Here is a 13,601-nt window from a genome sequence, read left to right on the forward strand (position 1 = left end):
AATTAGGCCTTTAAAGTTAAGATCAGCACCCATTGAGGAATGGATCCTATTGCTGTCTGGGGGACCAGTCTCCACACATCTCAGGGCTCAAAAGGAATCCACTGCATCATTTTAGCATACCAAACCATATTTATACATTGTTATATACAGTATTTCCTCATGCTAAGGTCCCTAACCTTAGTTTACATGTCTTACTGAAGGAGACCATCACATGCCTCTATGACTCTAGTCCTTCATCATGCATTGTGTGCAATACACAATAACAGAGCCCCAGGTGTGCCTGAGGTGTATTTTAACCAAACTCATGGGATAGCCATAAGGCCCCTTCAGCAAAACAATCACTATTTTTCTACAAAGATTCTTCAAGGTCAAGGTACTTCTAAAGGACAGCTGTTCATTCTAATATCTACCCCATACAGTGATTCTTCTAAACTCCTTCAGAGTAAAGGCAAAATCGCTTTGTTTCACCTAATGAGACGCACTGAAACCTGTGACTGTGTCTTTAAGCACTAGCATCTTTCAGCATTAGATCAAAGGAATTTGCTCTTATATGTGTGTGTGTACGTGCGCGTGCGCACGTATGTATGTAATGTATTTTTTTTCTTATTTTCTGTTTTGTATATTTGATTCCCCACCCTTTGTTTACTGTTTGTTGGCTTTCTAAATAGAAAGAGAGAAATTGCATGGAATTTGGTGGGTAGAAGTGTGTGAGAATCTGGTAGGAGTTAGGGTAGAAAAAAATCATGATCAGGATAAATTTTATGAAAATGTATCTTTAATTAAAACAGAAGAAGACTCTCATTACAATTACTGAGAAGCTAAGGTTGGAAGGTGAAAAAAAGAAGAGAGAGAGAGAGAGAGAGAGAGAGAGAGAGAGAGAGAGAGAGAGACAGAGAGAGAGAAAGAAAGAAGGGACGAAGGAAGGAAGAAAGAAAGGAAGGAAGGAAAAAAGAAAGAGATGTGAGTGAGTGGGCATACAGACTGTCAGTCAGCACAGACTTCAGATGACAGTGCTAGTATCTCAGTAGGTAAGAGCAGGGTGAGCAGAGTGCTTCTTTGTAGTGTACCAGGAACTCAGATGCAAGTCCTCATGCAGTCAGTGATGGAGGACCCAGGCTTGTGAAATGCTCATAGGCATGCAGATCTTCATATAGCAGGTGTTTGGGATTGTAAAAAGGTGGGAATAAAAACCCAATTATTTTTAAAAATTAGTTTTATTTTGTTGCATATGATCTATCCTGGAGAATGTTTTATATGCCTTTGGAAAGGGTGTACATACTACTCTTGTTAGGTAGCAAGCAATGAATGTGTCTGACAGGTTCCATTACTTAAGGTCATTAGGAATATGAAGTGTATCAGTTTGGCTTTATATGTTGGTGAAGTAATACAATTTTGAAGATCAAGACAATATGTTTAACATATCATTCAAGTCTAATGTTGTTGTATTGTGTTTCTGTCTGTCTGATCAATCAGTTAAAATAGTGGTTACTATACCTATGTTTATATATTTTGTCAGATCCATACATATGTTTTTCATATTAAGTTAGTTAAACACATACCTACTTGTTATATATATTTAGAGAACTGACATTTATCATTACATAATGACCTTCATTTTCCTTTACTAGATTTTTTTAAAGTTCTATTTTTTCTGATGGACTGTATTTTTCATTCCTCTGCTATAGTCTTAATGTGGTTTCTCCTAACACTTACATGTGTCTTCCATATCACCTTACTGATGACGAAGATAATTGGTTTTACTGGTGATTAGATTAGGTGGTTCTTTTCTCACTAATATAATTACTTTCATTACAAAGAAACCATAGACTGTTTCCTTGCCAAGATGCCACTAGGCAAAAGTACTCAGGAAAGAGTAGGCAGTGCCTGATATCAAATCTTATGTAATTCTAAATGGTCTTATTAAATAAGAAACACAGAGCCAAATAAAGAGTTAAAAGCCCAGAGACTGAGCAGTAGCCAAGAGCTAAGACCACCTTATCTTACCACTCGCTACTGTCCTTCCCCTGAGAGGGAGACCTTCTTCCTGTGTCCTGTCTTTTTATTGCCTTTCTGTTCTGCCTTCTCATTGGTTCTAACCCCAACCACATGACTTCTTCATCACTGCCTGTCTATACAAACTTCCAGGTCTTTATGATTGGTAGATTGGTATTGGGATTAAAGACATGTGTCACCATGCTGGCTGTATCCTTGAACACACAGAGACTCTGCCTGCCATGTGATCAGATTAAGGGTGTGTGCAACCACTACCAGACTTCTGCTTAATGGCTTGCTCTTAGCTCTGATCCCCAGGCAACTTTATTAACATACAAATAAAATCACATTTCAGCACTGCTGTGGGATGTTCTGCATGTTAAATGTGTTGCTCTGATTGGTTAATAAATAAAACACTGATTGGCCAGTAGCCAGGCAGGAAGTATAGGTGTGACAAGCAGAGAAGAGAATTCTAGGAAGTGGAAGGCTGAGGCGGAGAGAGCTGCCAGCCACCGTATGAGAAGATGTTAAGATACCGGTAAGCCACGAGCCACGTGGCAACTTATAGATTAATAAAAATGGGTTGATTAAAAAAAAAAAAAACAGTTAACAAGAAGCCTGCCACAGCCCTACAGTTTATAAGTAATATAAGTCTCTGTGAGTTTACTTGGTAGGGTCTGAGCAGCTTCAGGACTGATGGGTGAGAGACATTTGTCCTGACTGATTGGGCAGTGGCCAGGCAGGAAGAAGTATAGGCAGGACAAGGAGGAGAAGAATTTTGGGAAGTGGAAGACTGAGTCAGAGAAACTGCCAGTCATGTACATCCACTGTAAACTAGAAACTGTCTTTAAAGATATTAAATAGCAACTCTTAACACTAATCCTTCTTTTATAAATGTGACTGAATTTATTGCTATTTTCTTTTATTAATTTGGGGACAAAGTATGTATGTGCTTACTGCCTGTTTATCAGGTATAGAGAGTATTTATAGCTTTATATCAGTGGCAGAATCCTACACCCAGTTAAATTTTAATTGCTTTGAATATTTGCTTGAATATTTTCATGTGCCAAATTAATATATTCAGAAGTTTATACACAAAATGATTCTCAGATTTATTTATTTATTAAAAAGTAGTATTTAAAAATTACTTTTATTCATTAGTAATGTTAAGTATGACAGTTTGATTATTAGATATTTGTGAAATAATACTAATTTGAAGGTGAAAAAATATTTCTTCTGGTCAGGCCACCACAAATCAGAGCCTTAGTTCAAAATGTCCTGAGGAAGATTGGAGAAATTTTGAAAAGTGATGGATAGAAACAGACACATGAAGTGATTGCATGTATTTTATTAGCATTGGTTACCGTGCTAGCGCACAGCCCATTCTGCTTTAGGAGTTCTGAGTGCACTGCTTTGCATTTGTGGCAGCGGTCTCTCAGGCTCCAAATTAATCACCATACATCAACACAAGTTTATACTCAAGAGAAGAAATGAGTTAAACAATACCTCAAACATAAATTGAAACTATGCCTTTAATATATATGCACATTTGTAAACAAAGGTTCATTCATCTGTTGAACCAATAACGTGATTTTGAGCAACTGGGATAATCAATGTGGCCATCAATGCATGATGTACGTAATGGAGATCTTGTATTTGTCTGTTTATATCCAAATTTACACTGAAATTCAGCGTAGTCTCCTGATGGGATGTATAGCTTTTGGTTTTCTCTCCATCTGAGAACTATGTTATGTCTATCCATAATTTCTTCTGATATTACACATGGATCTAAAAGAAAAATGACCAAAAGTTTATTAATATGTAAACATACAAAGATTCAATTTTCAAGCATTATTTCTCAAAGTTTTTAAAAAACTATCTGTATTAAACTGACGCATAGAATTAATTCATATTGAATAGCAAATACTGTCAAAAATGTTTTTAATGTGTTAATTAGATTTCAATAACAAGGATTCCTAACGTCAATGAAATAGGACACCTGGATTTCAAGACATTTGTGATTGTTCGCATTAATTTAGGTATTGGGCAAAGGTAAAAATTTTGAACCTTGGCATGAATATGATATTCAGATATAATGTTCAGTGAGATGAGTATACTGAGAAACACTGCTCTTTGAAAGCCAAATCATAACTACTTTTATAATGTTCATCATTCACTCACAAATTTGTAACTATGAAGTGATTAATGTATTATGAATTTGATTTTCAGTTTTAAAAATAGATCTATCAAATTACCACACTAGATAAGTGACTAACCTGCTTGGAAAGCAGTTTCTGCAACTACTACACTGTCCCCTGGCCTTCCTTAGATTGCTAGGAAAGCAAAAGGACATAATGTCCAAGTTCATGCTGTGTGAAACCAATTCATTTAGTGCTGCCATCCTGCCCCACAACACATATGATCATACACTACTGTAAAGACTGGGACTAAGTGCTATAGAGTGGGTGCCAAATACCCATAAATACATCTCCAATTGCAGCATCTGGTGGCATGCAATTCTCTAGTCAGAGGAGAAACCTACTGACCTCTCTCTGCTGAATAACCCTTGCAAGTATCAGACCTACCAATCACAGTTTCTGAGAAAACCTGAGTCATCTTCTATGAGCTACCACACCCACTGTACGAGTCAACACAGTGAGCACCCTGCACCCTGCACCCTGAGCTCTCTCTATCAACCCACCTGAGCTGGTAAGTGTCCTATTTTCAGTATAACTCACAGAAACAGTGGTTCACCTTGTGCCCCAAGGTGTTAATTACAGGCAAATAACCCATAGGTGCCACATGGAAGTCACTTCTGCTCTGTAGGCCAAGATACATACATCTCCAGTAAAGAGCTTCTTACTAAGAAAGGCACCATAAATACAGTGTATAGAAAACTAATCCAGCAGATGTAAAAAAGCCACAAGAAATATGAAAAAATGGAAGACAAGATTCTTCCAACTTGCATTGCTGCTCCAGTAACAGACTCCAAATGTACTGACATGAATAAAAGATCAGTTGGAGGATTTTTTTTAAAAATCATTTTTAAAACACAAATATTTCCAAGTGAACACAGAAAAATAATTAAAGAAGTTAAGAAGGACAATGGGGAATATAAGGGGGAAATGTACTGTCCTGGAAAATGTACTCTGTACTGTCTGGTACTTTATGTCAACTTGACACAAGCTGGAGCTATCAGAGAGGGAAGAGCTTCAGCTGAGGAAATGCCTTCATGAGATCCAGTTGTAAGGCATTTTTTCAACTAGTGATCATGAGGGAGGGACCATGATGGATGGTGCCATCCTGGGTTGGTAGTCCTGGGTTCTATAAGAAAGCAGGCTTAGCAAACTATGAAAAGCAAGCCAGTAAACAACACCCCTCCATGGCCTCTACATCAGCTCCTGACTCCAGGATCCTGTCCAGTTTGAGTTCCTGTGCTGATTTCCTTTGATAATGAGCAGCAATATGGAAGTGAAAGCCAAACAAACCTTTTTCTCCCCAACTTGTTTTTGGTCATAGTGTTTCATCACAGCAATAGAAACACTAACTAAGGCAGCCTCCATAGGCTCATATATTACTTATTTATCAGGGAGTGGTTCTACTTGAAAAGGATTGGGGCTGTAGCCTTGTTAAAAGTGTGTTTCTGGGGATAGGCTTTAAGGTTTCAAAAGCTCAAGCCAGGCACAGTGTCTATAGCTTCCTACTGCCTTTGGGGTCAAATATAGACCTCTAGGCTATTTCCCCACCACCATGTCTTCTGTGTCCCATCATGCTCCCTGCCCCCCATGCTGATAATGGACTATACTTCTGGAACTGTAAGCAATCCCCAATTAAGTACTTTCACTGATAAGAGTTGTCAGGGTCATAGTGTCTTTTCAAAGAAACAAAGCACTTACTGAGACAAGGGGTATGGAAATAACATGGTCACACCAAGGTTTATGGACATCTATACATGTTAGTAAAAACTCAATAATAGAGTAACATGCATAATTTTATTTGTCAACTATTTTTATATAATAAGAAAGAAATAATGCTTTACTCACATGCTGATATTTAGCAGTGAAGCAGTAAACAAAACAGTCCTTTTAGTCTGTAAATGTCATTTCTTAACAGAAAAATGTCCATGTCATGAAACTGAATCTCCTGTGATCTATAAGAATGAGGTACTTACGTAAACATTTTGGTGGCTCTGACCACTCTCCATTTCTACATGTTATTTTCTTGTTGCCCTGCAGTTGGTACAAGGACTGGCACTGGTATTCAACTGATGACAATGGTGCGTATACTGGCAATGGGAAGGAGGTGATGTCTCCATTGTCAATAGGTGGAGGAGGCCCACATTTCCCTGTTGAATCTACGAGTACAACATTTGAATGTTTGAGAGATCAAATCAGAGTACAGAAAAAAAACATGGGAAGTGGGAACTATTAATGGATTTTAAAGGTAAGGATAGTTTCTAGATTCCACTGAAGTATAAAATGTCAGCATCAGTAGAGGATGACACACAAGCACAAATACCTAGGGTGACTTCAGTAACAGGTGGCTAGGAAGCTGTTGGAGATAGCATACTCAAATTGTGTACTCAGAAACAAGAAAAGATACACACCAAAATAAGAGTATTGAGATCTATTTCCCCAAAGCAAAAGGAAAAAAGAAATAAGACTGATAAACAGAGAACATAAATACAAATTAAAAAAAGAGCAGATACACAGAACACACTAGTAATTGTTTCACTTGAAAATGATCTGTATACAGAGAATTGAGAAGTTTGACATGTCATTATAGATATGATGTAAATATTTTGTACATAAAACATATGTAGTTCACATTCAATAGTAAATGACCAATGGAAGCAGTTCAGGAAATTTCTGTGCTTATAAACTAAGTCTCAGCATGTAGTCAGGAAACTCCCATATATTTAATTCAACATAGAAGAATTAAGGAAATCCCGTAGCTCTTCTCTACCTGTTACCTGTGACAGGCAGGAGAGCTGGTCCTTGGGTCTTGAGAGTGAAAGAGCTGTCCCTGCCCCTCACAGGCTGCTATTCTTGGAAGTGTGGTCCTATGCCTTGCCTGGGCAACAAAGTAGACCTGGCCATGGTGGTGTGGGGTACAAGTGAGCTGGCTCTGAGGAAGTGAGAGGAGAACTGGCCCCAGCCCTTGCTGCCTGCTGAATAGGGTGAGCTAGCTGAGGCAGTGCTGGAGAGCTCTCCATGGTGGTGAGGATGAAGGAGAGCTGGGTGGCTAAGAAATCTAGCTACTACCCAGGCCCACAGCCAGAACTACGAGTTGGCCCACCCCAACCGCCACCCCATCTATGAACTGCTTGAGCACATGAAGGGGCCAGTCTTGTGGATCCAAATCTGTAGGATCTCCATCACACAGGGCAACAACAGGATATTTACAAAGAGTCCCAGTGAGGGCCCAGTATCAACAGTGTAGCAGAAGTCAAAGGCCTATATGCCATGGAGTGGCAAGGATAAAGGAAATATGCCCCCCAAGCCCTTGCCACCTGAGACAGACAGGCAGGAGAGCCAGATCAAGGGAATGAGAACAGAAAAGCTGGCTCTGTTTCTCTCCAAGTACAATAATCCAGAGAATGGGCACTGCACCTCTCTTGGGCCAAATAGTAGAGCTGCTCCTGGTGGTGTGAGTGCATGTGAGCCAGAGCCTAAGATGTGAGAGCAGGAAAACTGGTCCTGCTCCTTGATGTCTGCTACATGGGGTGAGTTAGCCAGGACAATGCTGGAGAGCTCTCTATGGGGGTGATGATGAGGGAAATCTGGCAGGCTGACCAACCCAGCTATCACCCAGACCCAGAACCAGGACTACAAAGTAGCCCATCCCAACATCCACCTCACCTATGAACTGCTGGAGTATGTGAAGGGGCCAAACCTGCAAATCCAAAGCTACAGGACCTCCATGACACAGACAAAAATAGAATATCCAAGAGGAGTCCCAGTAAGGATCCAGTATCAATAGATTAGCAGAAGCCAGTGCCTGGCCTTGATCCAGATCAATGACTCATTGCAATAAACACTTACCAGTAAAGATGTATGGACCAAAGGGTATACTATGTGACTGACTTACTGGACCACACTACAGCTTCAATGTTGAGAAATTTTGTTTGTTTTGTTTTGGTTTTGGGTTTTACTTTAAAATTTTGTTTTTTGGGGGCGGTTGACAGGGCAGAGGGCAGAAACAAGGGAACAAGGAGATGAGTGGGATCAGTATGCACCATGTGAAATCATAAGGAATCCATAAAAAGGTTTTAAAATAGAAGTGAGGAAATCTAACAAAGAAGACATTGTATTTTACTATGTGAAGATATTCTATTACACTACTCATTTACATTTCAAAGTAAATATTTTGAAAATCTTTTCTCAAGCATTATATAAATGTATTTTATCCATTTAATATTCAATAAATAAGTGAGTGGCTTAATATTTAAAATGATGAATTTTTCCTTAGTGACAAATGTTCCTCTAATCTGATAGAAACTTGGTTGAAAAAATTGTCACCACAATTCTTCATAAAATTCACCAAAAGAATTAAAACTTTATCAATATCATTTTTTTTTCATTTTCTTATTGGTTTGGTTGTGAGTCTATTATTTAATGACTGAACTATCTCTAGACAGCTCTGAGTCACCAAGAAACAAATACTGCATAGCCCAGAATAATAGGATCAGTGCCTTGTCTAGTCATCATCAGAGAGGCTTACACCAATAGATGGGAGTGGGTGCAGAGACCAACAGCCAGACATTGTGAGGAGTCTAAACTGGAGGTGTTGATTGGATCCCTGTCTTGGAGATTGAGGAACCCCACAGAAGAGGGGGAGAAAATATTGTAGAAGTGAAAGTGGATGGAAAACACCAGGAGAACATGAATCACCTGAATCACTAAGCAGGGTTCACGTGGTCTCTCAGAGACTGAAGCAGCAAACACAGGCCTGAATGGGTCTGCAGCAGGTGCTCTGCATATATACTATGGCTTTTAGCTTAGTGTTTTTCTAGCACTCCAATAGTGGAGGTGGCTGTATCTCTAACTCTTTGCCTGCTCTTGGGACTCTTTTCCATCTATTGAGTTAAGTTGTGCAGGCTCAATATAAGGGAGTTTGACTTGTCTTATTGTATCTTGTTTTGTCCTGTTTGGTTGTTGTCTCTTGAAGGCCTGTTCCTTTCTGAAGGGAAATGCTGAGGGGGTGGATCTGGAGGAGAGTGGATATATGTGTGGGGTGGGGGGAGTTGAGTTGGGAGGATTGGAGGGAGGGGAAATTGTATTGTATGAGAGAAGAATCTATTTTCAATTTTAAAAGAAAAAAGAAAATTAGAAAAATGCTTTTTATAAGAATTACTTCACTTTATCTTCACTAATGTACAGTAACTAAATTACATTATCAAATAAACATTGGGAAATATGATGGCCTACCTTTGCATTTTGGTGGCTCTGTCCAAACCCCATTTTGACACATCACTTCTACTTCCCCAAATAGTTTGAAAGATTTGTTACATTCATACCGTACTTTCGCATTGGGTGGATATTTATCCATGGGCCTTGTTACTATAGTAGCATTTTTCACAAGTGGTGGATCCACACAATAATTGTCTATGGAGCAAAAGAAAGTGTCATTACCTATTTGTTCATTGTAAATGTGCAATAAGCACATAAGATTCTGAATGTATTTCTCAACAGATGAATAGAAAAAGAAAATATGGTATATTTAAACATATACACACAAATGAACTCATGAAATTCATAGGTAAATGGATGTAACTAGAAATAAATCTTTCTGAGTAAGGGAATCTAGGCACAGAAAAATGTATATGATGTACTTTTGCTTATATGGATACTGGCTGTTAAGTCAACGATAGTGAGGCTACAACCCAAAGACCAACAGAGGTTAGGCGTACCAAAAGACCTCTGGAGTAGGTCTCCATAGCATGGGGAAATAGTATATATAGTTATGGAATAGGGAAGGCAAGGCAAGGAACAGTATATATAGTTATGGAATAGGGAAGGCAAGGCAAGGAACAGAATACATGAAAGTACAACTAAGATTAAGCATCATTTGAGGGATATTATTGAAACATAATACAGTAGAAACTTCCTAAAATATATACATATATGAAGACAATGTAAATGAAATAACCAAAAATTGTGGGGAGACAGAGCCCCAATGGACAACTCTTATCATCAAATGAAGCTTCTATTACCAAGATTGGGTTACATCTAATTGAATTAGTATCTAAAGATGTCACGTGAGAACTTCCAAAACACCCAGGCTTTTGGCAAGTCTATAGGTTGTTTTACACAAACTGGAGGCAAGGACACATTGTGAAAAACAATACATTCACAACTCACTGAACACAGCAATGTCAAGCTGGTGCCTACATATAGGATAGCATCTTTGATAAAGGAAGGTATTTTGCATTCTACCAAAGTAGAAACATAAACACCAACCCATCCATATACCCTTGATCTATAATGATAGTCTGTCTGCAACTTATGACAGGAAAATGGAGACACCTAGCTTGTTGGAGTGACCAAGAAATATCTAATATAAATTGAGAGCTTCTCCATGAGATGTAACCCATATCTGACACTGCTTTGGTGACCAAGAACCTGAGACTATATAGCCCAGACACATAATACTACTATGAAATCAAATACTATTCTAGCAAAAACAAAAAACAAAACCCATAGAGATAAAAGGACTCCACATGACCTTCTTCTATACTCATAGATCAGTGCCTTGCTCAGCAGTCATTAGAGAAGCTTTGTCCTGCAGCAGATAGGAACTAGTACAGAGATCCAAAGACAGATAATATATCAAGAACTTGGATTATTTAGCCCTAAATGGAATGTCTCCATCAAATCCCCCTGCCATGGTTCAAGGAATCATGCAGAAGAGGAGAGGACTGAAAGCATGTAAGAACCAGAAGTAATAGAGGACATCAAAATAAGGCCCCTAAATCAACAAGATTAATGCACATATGCAGTCACAGAGACTGTAGAAGCATGCACAGGACCTGGATTGGGCTGCACCAGATAGGGCCATAGAGGTGAAATGAGAAGTTACCACACACCCACATCCTTAACCCAGAAGCAATCTCCAATAGATAACCACAAGCAGATGAAAATTTTAGAGTTCTCCAATTGATTACAGCACACAACAACAGAAAAGAAAATTAATTTTCTCCAGGGTAGTCTCACTGGGTATATAAATCACGAATAATGGCATGTCCCACACCTAGCAGTAGACAACTAGCATAAAACAAACTCAATGGCATTCTTGTGGCTTTATAAAAAATAAAAATTTACAAGTCTTTTGCATGTTGTGTTATGGTTCATATGTTGCAAGTCCTTTGTATGTTACAATTTCAAATTTTGTGTTCATGAGATTTCTCTGTATGTGAGCTTATGTGTTTCTATGTCTAGCTGTGTTTCTTTTACTTTTTCCTCTCCTCTTTTTCTTCTATTTGCTTGTTTGTTTTGTTCTATTCTACAGTGTTTTTTATTTTATCTTATTCAAATTTTTAGATGCCTGTATGTTTGAGAGAGAGAGAATAATTTTGCAGGTCCACATAGAAACTTTAATACAAAATAATATGTTTGATCAGTGGCAAGGCACTAACATTCATTGTCTAAAGTATGTGATTTATGATGCTGTTAATAGTGCCAGAAAACTCTTGACAATATAGTGATCAATTTAAAAGATAACACTTTCATTAACATTTCCCAAAATCTTTTGGAATTAAAAATGTGCAAGTTACAGCTCATGATTAGAACTCATTTTAGGACTTTTTAAAAATCTCTTTAACTATTTCTTTATTCCTATGAATCATGGTTTTGAAGACAGAAAATGGTTTGACTTTATCAGGGGCAGTCTGTCTTCCGAATGTACTCACATAATATTTCTACTTATGACATCCTCTTGAATACATAAACCAGTATATGTGATACCACTTTAGACACGGCTGTGACCCAAATAGAAATGGTGAGTGGCAAAAGTCAATAGAAAGACCTGTATTTAACCTGTAACAGTATTGCTGATTTTAAACATCACAGATCATGGCAGGATCTGAAAGCACAGTGTTGTACTTACCGGTGGATACGCATTTGGGAGGAATGGACCAGCCCTCTTCAGTACACTCGATGGTGTTCTGATTATTTTGAAGGCTGTAGCCTGGATTGCAAACAACTTGTACAATATCACCTTGTAAGTGTGTTTGTCCTGAAGATATAGAATTACCATTTTCCACAAAAGGAAAGAAACATAGCCCTTCAGAAGAAAAAAAGGTTAATCCACAGTATGAAAGAAGTCAATAGAAAGTTAGATTGCATATTAAAATGTTTTTAAAACAATGACACAACTAAAACGAACTATACAAATAGTTTCTGAAGCTTGCCAACCCTCCCCCCCCCCTGCGCCGCAGTCTAGGATGTGAGTTTTCCCCAGGGATTTCATGTCTTGACATTTGAAATAGTTTTTCAAAGTAATATTTTTCCACTCACAAACTTCTCTATATAAAATAGTATTTTTGATATATAATTTTTTTATTTCTGAATGTTTATTCAACAAGGTATGATTCTTGCCATCTGCTTCACTGATTTATCTATCCCGTTTCCTATCATTTTCTTTTAATACACCTGTCATCCTGGGGTTTGTGGCATACATTCACTGAAGGATCAATATATTATAGATAACAAGTCCAAGGATGTAGTGAATTTTGAAAAATATAAAAGTAAAACATATTTTCATGAATAGTTGAGGGAAAAGATATTTCAAACACAATGGATATTCGAAGTGATTTTTTTGTATATAAAAAGCATGGCTAGAATGCTACTAATTAGATGTATGACAAGATCTGTTGTCAAATATATCCATTATTGGCCTTCAATAGTGATTTTCTTTTGAGGATCACATGTTGACAGTAAGGTCTTCATTGGATTTTCATAAGAAAAATACCTCATAAAATAAAGACTGTACCTGCCCCTTCCAAGCCAAACTCTGTGGTTTTCCAGAGCCCATGAGTCCCTCTTACAGGGGCTTCCCTTTCTTTCATCCAGTGCTCATCTAAGGATGGGCATTTACTCACTGAGACACTTTGGTGTTGGTGACCATCCTGCATCTGTGCACGTTATGCGGGTCCAGATGGAATTTGAAGGAGACACAAAATTATATTCACAGGAGTAGTAGAAAACCTCCCCACTAATAACAGGAGAAAATGCTTTATATTCCTCTTCATCATATAGTATTCCGTGGCTTATTTTTGGATGATCACAAAGTCTCTCTTGGAAAAATAAAACAAAAGTAAAGAAGTAAATACTAATCATCACTGAGAATCATCAATTATACATTTTTTGTTTGATGATCATTTTTCCTTTCATCTGGCTTCAGTGGATACAGTTTAAGTACTTTCTGGTGTATCATTTGATTATCAAAGAATAGAGTGACCTTCAAGTATCTCATAAATAAGAATAAAAATTTCACTGTGAAATCCACTTTTGTGTTTAATTAGCCAGCACTCCTTGAGTATGTGAAGGTTTGAGGATGCTGTTATTAATAAATATGAAGTTTATAGTTTGCCTTGATATAAATTATAA

At 37.9% G+C, this 13,601-nt stretch overlaps 1 protein-coding gene across 2 annotated transcripts in view; it reads right to left on the minus strand.

Annotated features, from left to right (window-relative positions):
* Window positions 1-3,325: 3,325 nt before the first annotated feature.
* The window catches only part of LOC102923317 (complement factor H-related protein 1-like), a 256,566-nt gene continuing 246,290 nt past the window's right edge, over window positions 3,326-13,601 (minus strand). The window contains exons 1-5 of one of the 2 annotated variants that reach the window (XM_076547549.1): window positions 13,094-13,346; window positions 12,100-12,276; window positions 9,423-9,599; window positions 6,164-6,346; window positions 3,326-3,780 (exon numbers count right to left, since the gene is read on the minus strand). In XM_076547549.1, coding sequence (XP_076403664.1) covers window positions 3,560-3,780; window positions 6,164-6,346; window positions 9,423-9,599; window positions 12,100-12,276; window positions 13,094-13,331 — 996 coding nt within the window. In that variant the 5' untranslated portion in view covers window positions 13,332-13,346 and the 3' untranslated portion in view covers window positions 3,326-3,559. Of the gene's footprint in view, window positions 3,781-6,163; window positions 6,347-9,422; window positions 9,600-12,099; window positions 12,277-13,093; window positions 13,347-13,601 lie in introns of those variants that run through there. The other variant, XM_076547551.1, reaches the window with a different exon arrangement.

The sequence above is a fragment of the Peromyscus maniculatus genome, chromosome 11 (assembly GCF_049852395.1).
Source record: "Peromyscus maniculatus bairdii isolate BWxNUB_F1_BW_parent chromosome 11, HU_Pman_BW_mat_3.1, whole genome shotgun sequence".
NCBI classification, from domain to species: Eukaryota; Metazoa; Chordata; class Mammalia; order Rodentia; family Cricetidae; genus Peromyscus; species Peromyscus maniculatus.